Below are 21788 nucleotides of genomic sequence, written 5' to 3' on the forward strand. Positions count from 1 at the left end.
TAAGTTGTAAAATATTAAGAAACTTAGTATAGGACAAAACTTAAAAGGTATCCAATTATTCCAAGCAGTGTACCTGATAAGCGAAAGATTCCTTATTGCACTAGTAAAAAAGAAAATATTTTATACTTAAAAATTTAGACATTTTTTATTTAAATTTATTTATTTTTGCAACTTTGAAAAATAGTATGAAAAACGTTCGAGTGTAATACCTTTCTATAGTGATTTTTTTTTGCAACCTGTTTTAAACTCTAAAAATTATACCAATCTAAAATGTTTAAGAAACTGACAAAATGTTTTAGCCATCTATTGTAGCAACATACAAGCTAAATTTTCTAAACAAAAACTACTAGGTTTAAGTTTTGCAATGGAAATTGAAGAATATATTGATAGAGAATTAGAAAAGATTTCATCCAAGGACATAGAAGACTGTCCTGAAATTGATGAAGTTGAATTTAATGAAGACAAATTCAAAAAAGTTTACACCAATGGTTAGTTTTTATTGTCATTAAAGACCATATGTAGGCAATATTTTCAGTAAGCAGGTCAGACATGGAAAAAAATACTCTTTGGTGGGCTGGATTGTTTCATTTGGTTTTTGGTTAAAAAACTACTTAATTATCAAAAATATTTCTAATTATTTTACTTTTTCATACAGACTCAGAATATCTAGCGTAAGTTTTAATTTCATTTTGTATAGGAAGTCAGATTTGCATCCTCATGGGCTGCAGTTTTACCTTTTGCTGGGTGGATTTGATTGTAATTTTTAGCATGTCATTTTCATTCCTCAGGCAGTATGTTGCCTACGCTTTATGAAATATTTCTTTAACTAAAAAATAATGATATAAAAAATTTAAGGTAGTATTTAATTACCAGACCTCTGTCATATTTCTAACCCAAATGCAGTAAAAATTTAAATAAAAATATAAAATTTTTAAAAAGTTATAGATTAGTTATTTTATCTTTATACATATCAAGTTAATGTAAACTTAAAATTGAATAGCTATTAGATTTTAATTATCAAATTTTAGTTTGAATTACATTTTTTTTTTGCTAAACTTTAAAAATAGTTTTAATTAATTTTGATAATCCACAGATAAGTTCAAATGGCTAGAGTTGTTTGTTGAAAAAAGCAAAGAAACAGAAAACTCTTATAATCAACTAATTGAAGATATTGATTCAACAATAGAAAATGTAGTTTTATTTTACAAAAATGTTGTTATAAAGTAAAATTTAAGATATTTTACTATATTACCTTATAATTGTTTAAACTAACTATCAAGCAACTATACTTTATTATTTAGCCTTCATATTTTTAAATAATTTTGATCTTAGCAATTTAAATTTTTTTAATAAAATTTTTTTTGAATTAAATATATCAATTAAAAATCAATAAAAATTATTTTCACACTACTTTTCTTTATTGAACTGTGCGAATTGTTTTTGTTATATATTCCAGCAAACTTGCTTAACTAGGATCTGTATTAACAAACTATTAGCTTGTAATTTAAATATTTAAATTAAAAATCTTGATTACAATCTTTATCTAGATAGAGATTAATAAATTAAAATAAAATTTTGGAGAAAAAAAAGAAGCTTTATTATTATCTTTATCAATGTTGTTTTTAAAGTTTTATTTTAGCTGAAAAAATAACTTCAATTAAAAAAAATAATTTTAAGGTTATATAAGGGTAAAATAAAATAATTATAATACAATTTGTTCTTACCTGTACATAATAAGTCAATTTAAAACACTTTTTCACTGTTTTTAAATTTAAAATACCTTTTGAGCTAGAACAGACCAAATTTAAAGAGTTCAAAAGTTTCTTATAAGAGGTTTAAATTATTAATAAATTTATATCTGATTCTTCTTTTTAACAAATCATTTCAAGTTTAACACATTGAAACAGTAAATAGAAGTTTGTGTAAATTTCTAAAGACTGTTTAAAAAAATAATTTGTTTAAGCAAAGTTTGTCCGATTATTAATCATTTTTAATAAATTAAGTTGTTTTATATTGGTATAGAAACTACTTAACTTTTTAGTTACCTGAGTATTTTGCTGAAAAATTTTATAATGAGTTCTATTTAGGCCATAGGGAATTTAAGTATTTTTACAAAAAATGTTGTTTGCTTTCATAACAGTGCATTAGTACAAGTTATTAGTCAGTTTTTATCAAATTTTAAAGTATAATAGATTTTGAAGGTTTAGTCATTTAGTAAGAAGTTTTAGATAATTATTTTCTTGAAAAATTTCTCAGAAATTTTTAAATTTACATAAAATCCTTCTTCTTTATATTTATTGAGCTAGAAACAAATTTTTATGAAACATTCCTTCAAAAGCTTAAAATATTTTTAGTCTTAGAATTTTAAAAGTATTAGAACATAAAAAATTAGAACAAAGTTTGGTTTTCAAGTATTAAAGAATTTTTTAATAGAAGAAAAAAATTGTTGAAACATTAAAATATTGGTAATAGACTAGCTATGAATATTTAAAGAAAAAAACACTGTTTTTGCCTTCTATGGTGAAACTATTTAATTCTCTAGTTTTATTACTTATATCATGAGAACTACTGGTATTTTTATTGAGTTGTAAAAGTTTCCTAATAACCAAGATAAAACTAAAATTTATTGTTTTAAGAAACACAGTTACACTATTTCACAACAAAGCAAATTAAAAAATTCTAAATCTGTAAGAAAATAATAATATAATAATTACTAAGATAAAGCGTTAGAAAATAAGATCAACTTGTAAAAAGTTGTGTGAAACTCCCTATGGTCTTAATCTGGGGCAACATGTAAAAGTTTTAGGAGCTGGGAACAATTTAAACCACCTTAAATGTTATTGTGTTTTAAATAAAAAAATCAGCTCTTTCAAAGCTACAAAAAAAAGAAATAAAACGGAACATCTAGTTTAGAGAGATGAATGTTTTAATGGTAGTCTATACCTTCTATAGCATTATTAGGCGTTGTCATGTGTCACAACTGGTCTTAATTCCCATGTTTGTTAGAGAATGTATAAACTTAAACTGTTTTAAAAATATTGTTTTAGTGATAATATGTCTGTTCCTAAAAATTTTAATGTTTTTTTACTACAGGTCAACCGGAGTATTTCAGTAAAAAATGTACCTAAATTTGATTTTAATGCTGAAAGTGAGTTAAAAATAAATTAACTTTGGTTTCATACAAGTTTTATTTGATATATCTTTAACTAATAGTTCAAATAACTTTTAATAGTTTAGTTTTTATATAAAAAATGTTTTTACCATATAGTTTGCTAATATTGTTTAAGTTTCTCCTGTAATAATGTATTGCTTTGTCGTTTCTGTATAAGCTCTGAAGTTTTCATCTAATAATAATTTTATTAGTTTTAAAAACTGCAAAACGCCTATGAATTGATAATATAGTTTATTTCTTGATTTTATTTATTTGTGTCTGTTGAAAATCAATAATATAACTATAACAATAATGACTATTTAATTTTACTTGATGTAAATACAATTTTGTTTTATATATTACAGTGCATGAAGATACCAACGAGGAAGAATTGAAAAAAGAACTTTTAAACTTTAAAGTGGGTAAATTTTGTTGTAATATTTGCACAATGTGTTTCATGTTTAATTTATTTAAAAAAATATATCAAAAAATAAGTTTACTATAACCCTTTTTTAATTTACTGCATTGCTGTTCGAAATATGTTAAGACCATTTCTTAAAACCTTTTTAAAAAAGAAAGCACTACATAGTTTTATGGTTACATTTTTACTGAATTTTGCTATTTTTTTAACAGAGGATTTATTTCATCATAACATCATAAAGATATAAGTTGTGTTTTTATAAACTTTTACATAAATTAAGACTTACATTCTACATAACTTTTGTTTATATTCTAGATTTTGATTCATGTTTTGTTGTTAATAAGATTTTTACTAGTATATGTTCATAATTTTCTCAACTTTTTTTAAGCTTGAAATTTTAATTTTTGGTTTAGTTTTTATAGTGTAAGAAAATAATATTTTAAATTTCAGTGTACAAATACTTTTCCAAGATCTGTTTTTACTTTATAATAAGTATTTTGATTATACAAATTGATTGTAACAAAAAAATACTTTAAAGCTTTATTAATATTTAAAAAGTTTTACTTTCATTATGTCCAGTCAATACTCATGACTTGAAATTTGACTTAAATTTAGCTATATTTACCAGAGAAAAATAATTTAAATGTGTATTTCATTATTTTTTTTCTTAGTATTATTTGTAAAATAATACTTCCAAGTTCTTGTCAAGTTTACCTTCAGCCACTGCGAATGGTTCTGAAAATTTTTAAAATGTCAAGATATTGCTTAAAAATTAAATATTTTCCAGCCATTATCAAAAGTAGAGCTTAGTAGCGTCCAGCAATACATACAGACTATAAAAATATTGAAAACCTGAAGGTGACATTTAAAAAATAACAATGAAACAAAAAAAGCTCTACGCTTTTTTGTCTGAATAACACTTCTAATAAAATGTTTTTTGACTGATTTAAAGTTTAGTATCTTTATAATAGTTTAATTAAACCAATAAAGCTTTTTGAAAGTTTTTTTAAGCAAACAAGCTTTTGTTTTTTGACCAAATTTGAAATTGTCATAAGTTTTCAAAGTGCTTTAGTTTTGTTAAACGCTCAAAATTAGTTCATTGAAACTTTTTCAAAAACTTTTAGAACACAAATCCAGAGTGCATGCTTCTTCTTAATCGATCCTCTTTCTTGCCCAAAGCACCCGTTGTTGACAACAAAAGTCTTCTGCAAAATCTGCCTGACATTGAAAAGCACCTGGAGGAGATACAAATTAACACAAGCAGTGTTCAGCTGGAATCTCAGAAAAGGGATGAGGTTTTATAGTTTATTTTATTACCTGGTTAATTCTTAATCAAAATTAAAATTAGTTATGTACTTACTTTTGATTACCTATATTGTGAAGTTTCAGTTAAACTAGAAGTGTTAGTTTTATATGTTGGTAAAATTTTTTATACCAGTTTATAACACTATTTATATAGACTTATAGTTTGTATATTTGCATTAACAATATAACATTAAATTTAAATACCTTTGTAGACATGTTAACAAAGTTAAACGAATCACAGAAAATTCTGCAAGAAATAGATGCTTCTGTCACAGTTGAATACGAGTACATAGATACGAGCAGGGAAGAAAGCAATAGTAAATTTAAATCTTTGATGGAAATAAATCACAATAATTTGAAGAATTTTAAAGACCAAACTGATGAGAATAAAATGAAAAGAAATACTTCGGCTGCTATCAATATACAGGTATTTATTAAAAAATCTCTAATAACTGGTATTGATTTGTTTAGTCTGAAGATTAAGTTTAAACTTTTATAAGTGCTATTTTTTTTTTACCAAGTGAAATTTTCGGTAGTCTCTATTTTTAAAAGTTTAAATTATAAACATTTCAAATTTAAATACACTTTGTTTTTCAAAAAAATTTGAAATAGATTTTTAAATAATTTCTTGTCTAATAAAATGTATTGTAGCATATAGAAAAATAAGAACAATAATTTTTGCATAAAAATTAGGATTACTAATAGTTTATACCTCAAAATTACTTTATCTATACTAATTTTTTTTTAGGTATATCTATAACTATTTTAAATTATGAAATTAAACATTAACTAAATTATGTAATTATTTTTTATATATGAATATTTTAGACACCTATATTTATTAAAACTATTTATAGCACGAAAAATATAAAAGCAGCTTGAACAGCATTCTTTATAACATACTAATGATGTTTCTCTATGTTAAATTAATAATCAGTTCTACAGACCTTTGAAAAACATATGTATGTACTTCAAAGAATAAAAGTTTAAGAATAGAACATAAGCTGATGTTTTCTTTGAATACAAACACAAATAAGCTATGTGTATAAATAAGTAAACAAATTAAGGGCATAGGGGGTGGTCCACCTTGATTTTTACAAGTTGATCTTATTTTATAGAATTTTATCTGAGCTATCAGACATATTTAACCGCTTAAAAAAACTCAGAGTATTTTTTAAGGTATGAGAGATCAAAGTCGGTGACCTCAATAGGTTCCTAATGGAAGGCACAAACTAAACACGCGAAAAAAGACCATTTCACTAAAAATCTATCTCCTCCTTCATTTTTTAAGCAATTTTCTTCAAGTTTACACTGAAAGTGTATTATTAAATTTCAAAAAGATTGAATGCAGAGTTTTTTTTTAATTTTGTAAAACAAAATTTTTCAAAACCACCTATTTTTTTTGTTTTTTATTTCAAATTTTATTTTTTTATATTTATAAAATTACAACACTCAAAGTCTTATAAACTATAAAAGGAGCGTTTCCTGAAAGTTTGAGGTCTCTAACTCAAAAAATGAAGGAGAAGATAGATTTTTAATATTTTTTTAGATTTCCAAGAAAAATGACCCCTAACAATTTGGGGTCCATACGTTTGTATTGGAAACTTTTTATAAAAATTACAATATCTCAAAAGTTAAATAAGATTTTATAGTTATATAAAAACTTGCTTTTAGTTTGTACTTTATAATTTCATATAAGATCCAATGTTATTTTTAGTAAAAAATGTCAACCCCCTATGCCAAACCTAATTAATTGAAACTAACATTTTTCATGTAGTACACAGTATTAATTTACAAACATTAATTAATTAAGTTATTTTATAACATTAATAAAAATGTATATTTTAGAAATTAAAGTAACTACTTATAATATTTGAAATAAAATGAATTAGGAAACGTCTACAACTCGTTAATTATATTAAAAGCAAAAGAAGAACAACTAAATTCAGAAAGTAGGCGGAGTACTCTTATTAAAAGCTAAAGTGTTAGTATACGGTAGTAACTATATAAAAAAATCCTATATAAATTTAGGAACTAATATAGTTTTATCGACGTTAGCTTTTAATAGATAAAGTAGTATTTTAACTGTTGTTGCTTTTAAAATCCAACGAACTTGTTTGATTTCGAATTTTATTAGCAAGCCGTGTTAACAGTAAACAGTTTTTGAACATTTAATACATAGAAAATATGTTTTTAATATTTACAGAAATACTATCGTGGGTACATAACAAGAAAAAAGTACTCTTCACAACTTTGTCAGATGGTTCAAAATGTAAAAGAAAAATTATATCAAGACAAGATTTCATCTTACCAAAAAAGGATACAACTTGAAAAAGAAGATAAAAGATTGAAAGAAGAACTTAAGCTTGCAATTGAAAAAAAGTTAAAAATACAAAAAGAAGAAGAGTTAAGATTGAAAAGAGAGGAAGAAATAAGATGGAAACAAGAAAAAGAAATGAAATTAAAAAAAGAAGAAGAATTAACATTGAAAAAAGAAGAAGAAATTAGGTTGAAAAAAGAAAAAATAACAAGATTGAAAAAAGAAGAAGAAATAAGAAAAATAAAAGAAGAAGAACTAAGATTGAAAAGAGAAGAAGAAGAACTAAAAAAGATAAAAGAAGAAGAACTAAGAAAGATAAAAGAAGAAGAACAAAGATTGAAAAAAGAAGAAGAAGTAAAATTAAAAAAAGAAGAAGAAGTAAGATTAAAAAAAGAAGAAGAACAAAGATTGAAAAAAGAAGAAGAAATAAGACTGAAAAAAGAAGAAGAAATAAGATTGAAAAAAGAAGGAGAATTAAGAAAATTAAAAGAAGAAGAAGTAAGATTGAAAAATGAAGAAATCAGATTGATGAAAGAAGAAGAACTAAGATTAAAAAAGGAAGAAGAGTTAAGAAAATTAAAAGAAGAAGAAATTAGGTTAAAAAAAGAAGAAGGACAAAAATTAAAAAGAGAGGAAGATCAAAAAATAAGACTATTAAATGAACAAGAGCTAGAATTAAGATCAGAAAACGTAAAAAGTTTTGAATCAAAATTAGAAAGTTGGAGGCAAAGATATAAAAACTTAAAGCTACTTAGTTTTGAAAGTAGTTCACAAATTTCAACAAACAAAAAAAACTTTCAAAAAGAAATTCGCAAGCACCACGACTTTTCGAGTTTACTTCCATTCTCAGCTGATGACTTTATGTCAGGTAAATTTTAACAGTTAAATTAAATATACTCTAAAAGGTTTTAAAATTTGTAACTAAAACCATTAAATAATTACTTTTATTCTAAAACTCATGTACTAGTTTTTGTAATTTTGTGAACATTTTTTTAAAGTTTAGAATTTTTCTAAAATTTTTTTGATATTTGAAATATATTTAGTAATTTTTAAATTGTACAATTAAGTTTTCAAATCTACAGTTTTATAGTTTTACAGATTAAATCCACTAGATCAATTAAAATATTCATTATAAATTTACTTATTACTCATTTCAACTAAATATCTTCTAAAGTTTTATGTCCTACTAAATAAAACGTTTGCATTAAAAAAATGCGATTTTAATAAAATTGTCTTCTAAGCTTAAAATTAAATGAAATCAATATAAAAAAACTTTTTATATTTTACTTAAATAAAATTCCATCGCTTATAAATAACATAAACTAATGCTCAAACATATTTAAAAAAACTGATATATTTATTTTTGAATTATTTTTAGATTAGATGAAAAAAAAATTTTTTAATGAACAATTTTTTTAATGAAAACAAAAATATCTCAATACTACTTTTAAAATTAAGTTTTTATAAAAATTTCTTTTTGAACTAATTTTTTTAATTTATATGAAATGAAAACTAAACAAGCTTCTTAGGGGTAGAATTTTAAAAGATTAATAAAGTATTTGAATTCAATTTTTACTAAATCAAGTTTTATTTAAATCTAATAAATTTTATTTTTCATAAAAATCTGTAAATTAAGTAAAAAGTGAAATAAACTATTAAAAAAATCTACTAAAGTTTTACCAAACAATTTTTATAACTTTTGATAATTTTCATAGTTTTTAGTTATTAGAACAAATAAAAATATTTGTCATAAATATTTTTAAATCCTTAGGTTGTAAGTAATAACTTATTAAATTTAATTATTGTATTAGTACTTTTGTAAAACATTTTTCATAAAGATGCTAATCAAAGTTTTCTAAAGTTTTAAGTTCATAACGAAATTTTAAAATTAGTGTGAAAGTAAATCTAGCAGGGTTGCCACAAAGTTGAGAAAGTTAGGAAAAACAAAAAGTATTGACAAAAGTCAGTAAAAAAAGGGGGTTTTCAAAAATAAATTTAAGCCAGGAAAATTTAAGAACATTTTATATAAACATGCTCTTAATAAGTGAGTTCATCATCATAAAAACTGCATTTTGCTAATGTTATTTTCTGAAAAGTTTTGCTTTCGCAATTCATCTTTTTTTTTTCAGGGCCTAATAATTTTTTCGGAATAATTTAAAATCTGTCAAGTCTTTAGTTATGTATTTTTGAATCGGTGTTAGTTAGGAATTTGATTTAATCAAGTCTGAATAATTCAAGAGTTCATTTACAGCTTGATCTGTGGCAACCCTGATTAAGTGTCCAAGCTTTTATAGTGCTAAAAGTACTTCACAGCTAATTAAACAAGCGTAATTGCATGTAAACAAGCGTATTGTAAAAGTTATGATCAACTTTATAAAACTATTTAAGTTTCTTTTTTCATATTATATTTTTAAACTTTAATGTTGTGTTTTAATGGTGTTGTTACAATTAAATTTTTTATATATTTGTATGTAGACATAAGTTAATTAAACTTTTAATAAATAAATATATGTGTTTTTTTAGCAATCATAGTAAATTCCACTTAAGTATAACAATAAAGTTTTGATTATGATGTAAAACTATTAGTGTTATACTTAATAAAAGTTTTTTTTTGTTTGAAAACTTCTTATTGTTAAGTTTAAGTGCGGTAAAATCATTATTTGATAGATAATTTATGAGTTTTCATAAAAACTAACAAATTAGACTATAATTCATTTATTGTTTCTATGCTACTAGGGCTGCATAATTATTTTTTTGTATTACAATAAATTAAAATATGCTTATTGCCCCATTTAACTGAACTTGTTATAGAACTTTTATACGCCTTAGATCAGCAAAATTTGACTAAATTTAAAACTAAACCAACTTACATAGGTAGATGGCCTTCATCAAAGGAAAACTATAGAACAGCATTAACAATGCAGAGAGCTTTCATTCAGCACCTTCCTTCTGCGCAAGTGAGAGTTTTAGAAGGAAGTGAGCAGTATAAATCTTTGACACATCTTACTATGAGTAATTGCAATATAGAGTGTCTAGCGAACTTGGACAGCTTTCCTTCGTTGAAAGTTTTTTTTTTTTGTAACTTAAAGTTTGTAAAATAGTGCATAAAATAATTTTTGATAAAAGTTTTTTTTGTCTGAGGTAAAGTTATATGATTAAACGACTTTGACTGTAAAAAATATCTATCTGCTAACAGTCTTTGTAGGTAAAAGATACGTAACAATTATGTATAATTTCATAGGACTTTGTTATAAACAAAATAAGTTCTGTCGAATAAAACACTTAAAATAAAAAAAAACTTATTCTGAGTAGTTTTGATTGAAAATTAATTTTAGCAGTATAGATAACAGTTACTAACCTATGTATTTTTTATTAAATCGATGGCTTAATTTTAGCTTTATTTTTGTTTATTTTAGTTTATCAGTTCTAGCTTGAAAATAATTTAAATTTAATACATTTACCTTTCAGCACTTGAATGTTTCTTATAACAAAGTGAAAAATGTCAATCTATTTGGAATGAAAAAGCTTGAATCAATTGATTTGTCTCACAACCGCTTGAACTGTACAAGTTGCGATGATTGCCACAACCTTGTTTTTATTGACTTGTCTCATAACAACTTGAAAAAGTTTCCAAATTTGTCAAGTTGTTACAATCTTCTTCATTTAAGGTATTTTTGGTTATTGAATTATGTAAAACAATATAAAAAAATATTTAAAATAAAGTATAGTAAGCAAAAAAGAGGATTGCAATTTTATAAAGAAGACTGCGTGATAGTTTATTTTTTACTGAGTTTTTTTATTTCTGATTTTTGACCTTGACTTACAATTTTTTACGAAAAAAAAAAAATTCTACTTAATTTTAGTAACTCATAAGTTTATTTTAAATTCTCATGCTTCTGTAATTTAATTTTCAGGGCAACAAACAACAGTTTTATTGATATAAAAAATTCGATTCCCGCTAATCTTTTAAAACTGGACTTGTCTCACAACCACTTGATATCCTTGGACGGAGTTGAGTTCTGCAGCTTGCTCAATGATGTAAATTTAGAGCACAATCAAATTAGTTCTTTTGAAAAACTATCACCAAAGCTTGAAAATTTAGTGAGTTTTGTGTTTTACTTTTAAATTTCTATGTTGGTTTTACTTACAAGGCAAGTGTATTAAGTTGAGTTGTATATTATTTTTAAATCAAATAAATTTTGCTTGATCACAAATTATATTAATTATAAATTAAAAAAAAAACTTATATGCAATAATTTAAATCTTAGTTTTAAAAGTTTGATATACAAGTTTTGAGCTAATCGTTTTTTTTTCAACATACATGAACTTTTTGAGTTACAGCTTAGTATTTTTCTTAATTGATTAAGTTTTATTAATACTATGATTTTTAGTTAAGTATAATTACAAAGAATAAACATTTGAATAATTTAGCTACTGTTTTATTCATGCAGCTTCTCCTACTCAGCTTAAACTTGTCTCACAATTCAATCGACGACGTTTCAACATTTGCAAGCTTGTGGCTCCCCTCCCTCGCAACCCTCAACATTTCGCACAACCAAATCTCCGAACTCGCGTGGGTTAAAGCCGACGTCTTCTTGGAAAACACGCCCAACATTGCCACTGTTGACATCAGCGAGAACCTCATCTCGGACCTGACTCCATTACTGACATCCCTGAGTAAATGCTCGTTTGTGAGACAGATACTCGCGCACGGCAACTTGATCACGAACGCTGAGAGGTGCAAAGAAGACCTTTTCGAGCCGAACCGTCGAGTTGATTTGGTTTTGCAATGCAGCGGAGACGAAGCGTTCCTGTCGAAGAGGTCCGCAATGAAGATGGACATGCTCAAAACGCTCATGCTCGATTGTGAAACCAAAGTTAAATTGCTCGATTGTGAAAGCGCTATTGAATTTCAACCGAGCGAAGTGATGAAGTTAGCTGAAAGGCGTGATGTTATGAAGAAAGAAATAGAAGCGATCAACGGCTCACTTGAATGGGTGGCATCGAAGCAAGGCGGCAGTGTATTTCATCCGGACGCTATCAGTGTTCATTGCGAATACTTGAGGGAGTTGTACGGCGTATGCCGCAAATTAAGGTTTGTTTTCATATTGAATTGATTATATAAGATTTATTTCAAGATAAATTTTCTTTTTCAAACAGAAGTTTTTTGCTAAACGAAGACACGGTAGTTGCTGGTGAGCTGGAAAATAAAGTAAAAAATGACGATTTGCCTTTAATCAATCCAGATATTGACAAAAGTTTAAGCATTACAAACGAAGGTTTTTAATATATTTTAGTCTTGATTTAGAACTATGTATTTGGTTTATTAAAGTTTTTTTTTCAGAAAATGAAACCAGTTTAAGTCTGAACAAGAAAGAAACCGATTTTATTATGAATGAAAGTAAAACGGAGAAGTTTGTTCTTAGAATAAGAATTTAATATAAATGGTTAAAATTATTATTAAACTTTTTAATTTTTTTAGGATAATTAAAAACACTGTTCCAAAAGAAGAAAATACAAGCACATATCCCACTACGAAAAACGAACACCAACAAAAAACTCCTGATCAGATCATCAAAACGGATTATTGCACATCGAAAAATTTACCAAACAATTCCGAGTTTCCACTGAAAGATCCGCCAACTAATTTCGGTCCGAGCTGCAATGATGACTTCACAATCAGAACGAAAATCAGTAATGCAAAAATACAACCAAAAAGCTTCGAAACGGCTGTTAATACTGATCGACACGATAATTCGATCGATGATTACAACGTCACAAAAACTGGTCGAAACGATCCAGTCGATTATGACGTCACAGCGATGGACGAAATCGACTTGTCGCAGTTGGAGTTCAACGAGGAGCTGTTTGACCGGCAGTGGGCGTTCAAAGTTGACAACTTCAAGACTGACGACTTGTATTCTGACCAACCGACAACCAGTTTGCATTTTGAAGTGAGCTCTCATAACTATGTTATAGATATATTACTCACTCTTCCTAACTATTTTCGGCATTTTTATTATTAGTTCTTTCTATATAAACAATGTGCTACCAAGTTCAATTTGTTTAATTTTCAAAACCATGGATTTATTTAAAATTTTCTACTCACTAATTCCTCTTGTATCAGTATTTATCTGGTTGTTAAAATACTATTTTTTAAATATAGAGTCCGGATTCGGTAAACCTTGAAAGAGTTAAAAGCCCTTACGCCCAGAAGCCCCCTCTACCTCCGATACCTGTATCTCCGATTAAAGGTTTATTCTTATTGAAGTTAATTTAGTTCAAAATAATAATAACAAATTATACAGTATCGCTCTTTTATTACACTGACATATTTTTCTCTGTGTGTTAAACGAGTCAACTGAGCTATGAAAATGAAGGAAGTACTCATACTGTTATATATTCCAGTGAACTTGTTTCGCTAGGATCTTTTTTAACAAACGCTTAAATTTATATTTTGAATATTTAATTATAATTAAATTCATCAGAATACCGAACTCATTCGCCTGTTTCCATATCGAAATCAGAGCAAGTGGAAGGCAATTCCGTTTGCAGCACTCAAGTGAGCAGGTTCACTGCTTATGAGGTATTTTTTATCATTAACTTGTATATCCTTTAGTTTGTATGAAAGGTTGTCACTCGTCGACTTTTCTGGCTTTGATTCAGCTTTGGGTGATAAAAGTGGTCAGGTTTTTGATGGCTTTCACCGAGTCGTTGATTTTCAACAAAAATGTTTTACAACAAAAAAGAGTAAAGTTCAGAAAAGTTAAAAGTCAAGTAGATTTTTACAAAATTCATGTAAAAACTTTTCTGCTGTTAGCTTTTAGCCCCACAATTTATAGTTTTTTACAATGTTAAAACAAGGTCGCTAAAAACCCTGGAATTTGAAAAAAATAAAAAAAAAAAACTGAGAAAATGTGGAGTTTTGATCAAAAACCACTAGAAAACATGTAAAAACCGGGAATTTCAAACAACTTTTACATGTAAAGTAGTGAAATTTGTATTAGATAATAATTCAACCATATACAATACTTCTTTTGGTATCGATATTGTTTTTTATTAAATAATTTTAAAGCAGTATCTTTTCAAAATATTTGTACTGCTTATGACAGTTTTTACCTTAAATTTAACTTTAGACTAAAAATGGACAAAAAACTTGTATGTACTTTCAAAAACCTGGAAGAAATTTAGAAAACCTTGAAAAAAATTTCAAAGAATATTTGGCCACTTTGTTATTTACAATATGTTTTTTATTTAGTTTCACCTCAAAAACAATAAGTAACGACTTTAGGTACACTTTTTTAGCAATCATATATATGGTAGTTGTGTTTCATATTCGTATTAAAATGAAAATATGTTTTTTTACAAAAGAAAATCTTATTTAAAATTACAAAATACTTATAAACACATTGTAAACCGTATAAGTCAATCCAACTTTGATGTTTGAAATACACAAGGGTTTTAAAACCTTAAGTAATTCTGTATACAGTTTTTGTCATCCTCTTTATACTTAATCAAATATACTTTTATTACCTCTTTCTAAATGCTAATTTTATTGCATACATAGATTGTTTTTGTCTGTTGTTTTTAGACCAAAATATAGCTTTTTCGGAACCTGTAGCTTTATTTATTTGAAATTTTTATAGTACTATAACTTTAATCAAAAGTAAATATATCATAAAACTATTGATAGTCTAATTGACAAATTTTGAAAAAAAAAACAGTTTAAAATATACAAAATAACAATGATACGTAATCTAAATAGTAATAATATAATATTTTCAATAAGTTTAAAAATTTTTAACAGCTATAGCTTTATGTGAAGACGCAACTAAGAATTGATTTATACTTTTATCCAAAAAGTTTGTAAAATAAAAGTTTATATTACATTTTTCTATATTAATTAGTGTTAATAAGTTTAGTGTATAGTAAAAATATGTATATAGAAAATATTTATGTTAAGTTTTATATTGTGCCTTTTAATTTATACAAATTTTTGCTAGGTTTGAAAATTAATGAGTTTTTCATGATAATTTTATTAGTATTTGTTAAGAAAAATACTTCAAAAAAATAATGGAAATTAAATATTTTATTTTAAAATAGCTTAACATTACAACTAGGAAAAAAAAAACTGTTTGATTACATGTATACTTCAGTGGTACAATAATGTTAAATTGATTTACAATTTATTAAAAAAAAAAAAAATTAAAACAAATAATGTTTGCCATTCTAAGAAGTTATTTGGTACTTCAGTTAATAATATATTTGAAAATTCAATTTTTTATTTTAGCCGATATAATTGTGTGTATCAGCATGATCAAACACTGCTGTCTCGTTTCACAATTGCGAAGCTCACTCGTTTTGCTGCGTCGCGCCACTTTACCACAAGTACTTGCTGCTTAGTGTAGAAATAGACATTCTGCAAAACTGCTTTACAGCAGATCATACTTTTAGGGATCATTTCTAAAGTGTGCGTCTCACGAACGTTATTTAACAATGACGATCGACCAATCACGATGATGATGTGTGGGGTGTTTCCTTGAGCAGGAATTTTGACGTTGGCATGCCCAACTGTCGTAATGACTGTTCTGCAGCAGCTTCGGTTGCAGCGGAGGGGAATCACCCTTTCTGAGTGATAAACCACCAGCTTTGAGAAGCTGATTTTACAAAACTCAAAATAATAACATTTGCAATCGATTTTAATGTCTAGCACAGTTTATTTCTGTAATGCTTTATTTCTAAACAAACGCGAAAGCGAGCTTCTTACAAACATAATTGTCATTTGGATCTAATTTCACCAGTATTTTTCCAATCCGATATTAACTATAAAGACTCACAATAAATGTTTAAGCTTTTAGTTTATTATACAATTGTTTTCTAAAAATTGCATATTTGAGTTATTGATTCAAACAGTTAAACGATTAACATTTAAAGCTAAAAATTGATAAATAACAATAACAATGAATAATATAGCTGAACCGACATACTAAAAGTTGAATGTCTTAATTTTTATTACTAAAATAGCTTAAAATAAAAAAGTACATTAAGTATGTTAAGGTTTATAACTTTTAAAAGGTGCCTACGACAAAATATTTTTTGTAAACTTATAAAAATAAGATTTAATTTGTTGTAAAAAATTTTAAGTAATATTTTTCAATATATTATAAAACTATTTGATATAGTTGTAACCAAAAGTACTTTGATTAGTTACACAGAAAAGTCTAACACTAATATTTCTTTGCAGGTGAATTATGATTTCTTAAATTAAGCAATTAAGTGTTTTTGTGAATGACCCGACTTAAATATTCAGTTATCATGCCATGTGTTTTATTTACCAACTACTAACTAAAAATAATGAAATTGATTATATTCTATAACAATTAAAGAAATTTTAAGTTTGTAAAGTACTATAGGCGTTTCCCCCTGCACTAATTTTTATTGTAATGTTTTTTGAAGTTTAGCTACTTTTTATTTACTTTTTTACTAGTTGCTCTTTTTCATACAAAAATATACTACTCAAAACTTTAAAAGCAATCTAGAAAAAATGTTTTGCATACTTTAGTAATATTTTTATTATAAATCAAACGAAAATAAAATAAAGCAATTGGTGTTAGCTTTTGCTCATCAGTTTAATCAATAATAAGCCAACAATCTTTTAAAACCATTCATTATCAGTAAAAATTAGTCAAATTTTACATTCTCTCGTTTTTATCACAAATAGCGTGTTTCTCAATTAGTGACGTCACAACAAACGCTAGCTTCATTTGTTTTGGTCGGTTTTATCGCTGCCGCTGTAACTACAGCTTTGCGCAGCGGCGATAACGTAACCAATGAGGTCTATCCGAGGTGCGTTTATTGCTAGTTGAAAACTATACCCAATACCCCGCCCCTTGTTGATGAAAGACTCGACTCTGTGGCAATTTCTGCAAGATGTCTACCGGACATCTTCATAAAAACTTCATTCACTTACAAGCTTGGAACAACTGTCTAAGCACTAACAGGTCTATTTTGATAGCGCTTTGAGCAAGTTAGACTACGGCTTCTAAGCATATTTATCAATAACATCAGGTATCAGTTTTCTTCTTAACATTTTGTTTATTTCCAATTAAAGTATTACGAAAATTTTTGTATTGCGTCAATAAATTTAAAAGAACGTATCGATATTATTGTTTTTTTTATCCAAAATTTAAAATAAATAAACTTAAAATTTTTTACAATTTACATATAAAGTTGAAATATGCTAACTAAATAAATTCAGGGTTGCCACTTTACCTGGAAAAAAAACTGTAATTTTAACAAATTTCACATGTTCAGTAGTAAAATTTTGATTTGACGCAAAAAATCTATTATATAAATAAACTTTTTTTGTCACCATCTAGAATTTTTTTGTTAAAATACATATTTAAAGTAGCTTTACAGTATATTTTCAATGTTTTTATACTATTTAACACAGTTTCATATCTTAAACTTAACTTTAACCTAAAAATAGACCCAAATGTGTTTACTTTTTAAAACCTGGAAAAAGTTTGGAAAAAAACGAGTGGCAACCATGTAAGTTTAAATTTTCATAATTTTTTAAAATTTAAAATTTAATAAGTAATTTTAGCTTATATCTTACTTGCATATCTACCTTTTTATTGTAGTTCATTTTAATTCAAGTTACTAGCTGCCAATAAAGTTTAACCAGAATATTTCATTTTAAAATACTAAGAAAAATCAAAACTTGTTGTATGTTTAGATTATGTGAAAACAAATTTACAACAGATCAAATTTGAAATACTTTTTCCAAGTACTTAGTTATCTTGATAAAAGTAAGTTTGCATTAAGAAGTCGCTCGACCAATAAAGTTTTATGTTTTTATAATTTTACTTACAGATGTTTATATGTCGTTTTTAGCTTTGAATAGCTTAAAATAACAAGTTAAAGGCAATATAGTTATGGCCTTAAAAATACCTAGAAAAAAAAACACAAGTACTAAATATAGTTCAAAAGTTTAATGCATTTGCATAAACAACAGTTTAATGCAACATCAACATAAAGAACTAGTTTATAATAAACACTAATTTAATAAATATTACAAGAAAGTTTTATATACTTTATATTTTGTTTTCGTTTACAACCTTCAAGTATTTCTAAATATTCCTTTTACTTATATTCCAAACAATATTATAATATTAGATTTAAAGTAATGTGTTTTGATGTAATACTTAAACAATTTTACACAAAGTAGTTCCTTTCAAAAAATACTTTTTAAAGACAATTTTATTTATTAAACGAATATTTGCACAGCAAAATGTCATAAAAGAGTGGAACATGATTTCGCCGGAACTGCTGCTGAAAAGAGCCAGAATATTGAAAGGGAAAAGGAAGAAAAACAAGAATGCCGACTACAAGCTGAAGAAGTTTCACCAGATCAGCGGCAATAATGTGAAAGTTCAGACGAAAAATTTCAGCAAGCCTGGTAACAAAATTGAGTATTTTAAAGGTTTGTATCAGTTGTTAGGATAGTTTTTGATTGTATATATATTTATATTTAAATTAGATTATTCAAACATATTTTATATATTTAGATAGTTTTTTTTAATAATTCATGTCAGTTTAAAAATAAGCGGTTGTACATATAGTTAAAAATTCTTGCGAATTGAAGAAAATATTTATTTAACTTTTTATTCAAAAGTGATTTCAACTGCTTAAAATTTATTGGAAACGCTAATGATTGGTTAAATATAAATAGTAAAGTATGATAAAGTATATATAGTAAAATAATATGCTTTTCTTTTATTTTAAGTTATGTTTAAGTTTCGTTAAGTTTGTTTAAGTTCTAACTTTAACGTCAATAAAGGCTGGATATTAATGACCATATTTAATTTTATGTATTTATAATTTATATACGTTAGGTTTCTTGTATACAATGGTTTTATTTTTCTGCTTTAATCAAACTGATACACCAGCCATTACCTAACATTTTTACAATAAAATTAAACTGAGAACATTTATTATGCAATTAATTTCTAGTTTGATTTGGTATTTTCTTGTTTTTTTTTGACGCATTACACAACTTTTACAATAAAAAGATGAAAACAAGAAGAATGTTTTTAACATTTATAACTCTCTGTGTTTTTTGTGGGTACTTTTCTCGGTGGTACACTAAACTTGTGTTAAACACATTTAAATTTTTTGCGATCCTTATTATAAGGATCTGTGAAAATACATTAAACTAGTTATATCTGGTTTTTTCTTTACTCAGTTAAAATGTTCTGAAAATGCTCGTTAAAAGTATTACACTGAATTTAAACTAATAATTATTTACCATATTAATCCTTCAGTCTCATAACTAATTCATTTATTTGCAGTTGATTATGTAGCTTGGTTTAGTGAAATGCAAGTTTTATTTTTAACTAAAACAGAATGTAAGCTTATAGTGTGAAAACAAGTAAAAAATTATTCAAAGAAATTAGCTAAATTTATTTTTTTTACTACCTATATATTATGTTGTGTAAATTGTTGTTAGTACAAATAAATGATATTACTGCTGCCTGTTTTAATAAATGTTTTTTTAGTCTCTGATATGCGGACATTTTTTATGTAAGTAAAAATAAATTTGGTATATTTCATTAAGAATATTAATTATTAAATTAATTATTATTAAAGGTCTCAAATTATTAAAACAATCTTTTAGTTAGTCATTAAAAAAATCATTTCAAAGAGCTTTTTAGCCACAGTATATTAATGTACAGAAATAATAATTACTGTTCAAACCTGATGTTTACGTAGTTTTTAAAACAAGTAGTAGCTGTATTTATACTCTTTATATAGGACAAATTAGCATAAACACCAGATTGAAATTATTAACGACACTATTTTAGTTAAGAGTTTCAAAGTAGCGATTTACTATTTTATTGACTAGAATAGTTTGTTCTGTAATGCTTTAATGTTTTCATTCTAATTAAAATTTATGTTGCAAAGTAATTTTTCAGCTAAACATAATACTAATTTTGATTGTTTGTACGCTTATTATAAACAACCTTTAATTAAACAAAAAAAATATGCTTTTTATTTGTTAGCTAAACGAAATTAAGCTGAAATAATAATAAATATGTGTTTATCAAAACTAATCAAAAAACAAATATTTAGCTCAAAAGTTACAAGAATCTCAGAAAGCTTTTGAAAAAGAGAATGATGATAAAAGAAGAGAACAATTTACTTACGAGTGAGTTACATGATAAGTTATTTAAATTTACATAAACCATCAATAAGCATCAATATTTTAATGTATTTGACCAAAAAATCTAAATCAGAACTAAAATAAAAGCTATGTAATAACTGAGTTGTTTTACTTTTATATTTTTTGATAATAGCTGTTTTTCTGCTAAAAGTACTTAGAAAAATGGCATCTGTTTTGACTTTATCATTTAAGATAATAAGTTTATTGATACCTGAAATATAGTTTTTTAAACTTTAATGTATAGAAATATCACTAATTTGTACCCACATCTGAATAGCATGTTTAAGAAATTATATATAAATAAAAATTGAAAGGTGGTTGCAAAAAAGTCAAGAAAATTTCAACGGAAATAATTACGACGACATTTCGATAAGAAGTTTCAGTTCAAGATCATCTAGTCGGAAAAATGTCCTTCCTCCTATCAATAATACTAAAGTTACTATTTTTTAAATTTACTTAATTTGATACTTGATATATATTTTTTATTATTTTTGTATCATATGGTAGTTATATTAGATTAAGCAAAATTTTCTAGTTATATGAAGTTGTTTTGTGTATAAACTTCTTAAAATAAAGATTTTAGAAAATAGAGATTCTTTTTTTCAGTCTTCACATGTTTTTTAATTTATTTTTAGGACCTATCGATAAATAGCAGCAGAAATTCAACATCTGAAGCATCACTGCCTGAAGACCATTTACTGAAAGAAATTATTCGCAGACATAGACCCAAAAAATAAATGTAAATAAACTTGAATTGTAAAAAAATAAGTTTATTTTTGGTGTCATTCTTTGATAGATTCGTCCTTTATTTCTAAATATTTTTTTACTTAAACATTTTTGGAATCAATATCAATTTAGTTAGCTAATTTAATTTTAAATTTTTTATTCAAAGTTTAAAAAGCTTACTTTTTAATTAGAAAAGTACGAAAATTTATTTTCAAACTTTTTACTAAATTTTTCAAATTTTTGTACTTTAACTACTCAATTTTAAAACTACACAATTACTTAATCAATTAAAATTCTGTATATTTTGATTGTTTAACTTTTACCACTGTTTTTTTTTTTTAATTGATTTGTCTTTAAGTTGCTAAGATAGTACATATTTTCTAAGTATAGCTTTTCAGATACTTGTTAATTAACTATTGAAGTTTTCCAAAATAACTTGTTGGCTACTACTCATAAACGCATTTTTTGTAACTTTTCTTTAAATTTTCAAGTATTATTAACTGTTGTATGTTTTGGATATGTGTAAAATAATGTAAATTAGTATCATATAGACAAAATTAATATGGTCTTATGTGCAAACTTTATGAACACTGTGACATCTGAAATAACTGTAAAAATATTTTGTCAAAAATCTTTTGGA

The 21788-nt window shown here is 25.4% G+C and overlaps 1 protein-coding gene and 2 non-coding genes across 3 annotated transcripts; all 3 read left to right on the forward strand.

Moving 5' to 3' along the window:
- Positions 1 to 362: 362 nt before the first annotated feature.
- On the forward strand, positions 363 to 21220 carry LOC145841523 (uncharacterized). The gene is made up of 21 exons (XM_082948882.1): positions 363 to 488; positions 1094 to 1191; positions 3094 to 3148; positions 3517 to 3569; positions 4697 to 4867; positions 5119 to 5304; positions 7084 to 7259; positions 7605 to 8065; positions 10072 to 10262; positions 10666 to 10865; positions 11112 to 11298; positions 11649 to 12292; positions 12358 to 12476; positions 12542 to 12611; positions 12680 to 13151; positions 13364 to 13451; positions 13686 to 13783; positions 18487 to 18682; positions 20332 to 20407; positions 20737 to 20857; positions 21058 to 21220. Exons 1-21 carry the CDS (start codon positions 365 to 367, stop codon positions 21157 to 21159), a joined length of 3888 nt encoding a protein of 1295 aa, XP_082805008.1. The 5' UTR covers positions 363 to 364; the 3' UTR covers positions 21160 to 21220.
- On the forward strand, positions 15636 to 15834 carry LOC145841789 (small nucleolar RNA U3). Its single transcript, XR_014370165.1, has one exon. It is a non-coding gene; the product is annotated as a small nucleolar RNA U3 (small nucleolar RNA).
- On the forward strand, positions 16999 to 17142 carry LOC145841807 (U4 spliceosomal RNA). The gene has a single exon (XR_014370183.1). It is a non-coding gene; the product is annotated as a U4 spliceosomal RNA (small nuclear RNA).
- Positions 21221 to 21788: the final 568 nt, after the last annotated feature.

The sequence above is a fragment of the Thalia democratica genome, chromosome 7, assembly GCF_965202585.1.
Source record: "Thalia democratica chromosome 7, ktThaDemo2.hap1.1, whole genome shotgun sequence".
NCBI classification, from domain to species: domain Eukaryota; kingdom Metazoa; phylum Chordata; class Thaliacea; order Salpida; family Salpidae; genus Thalia; species Thalia democratica.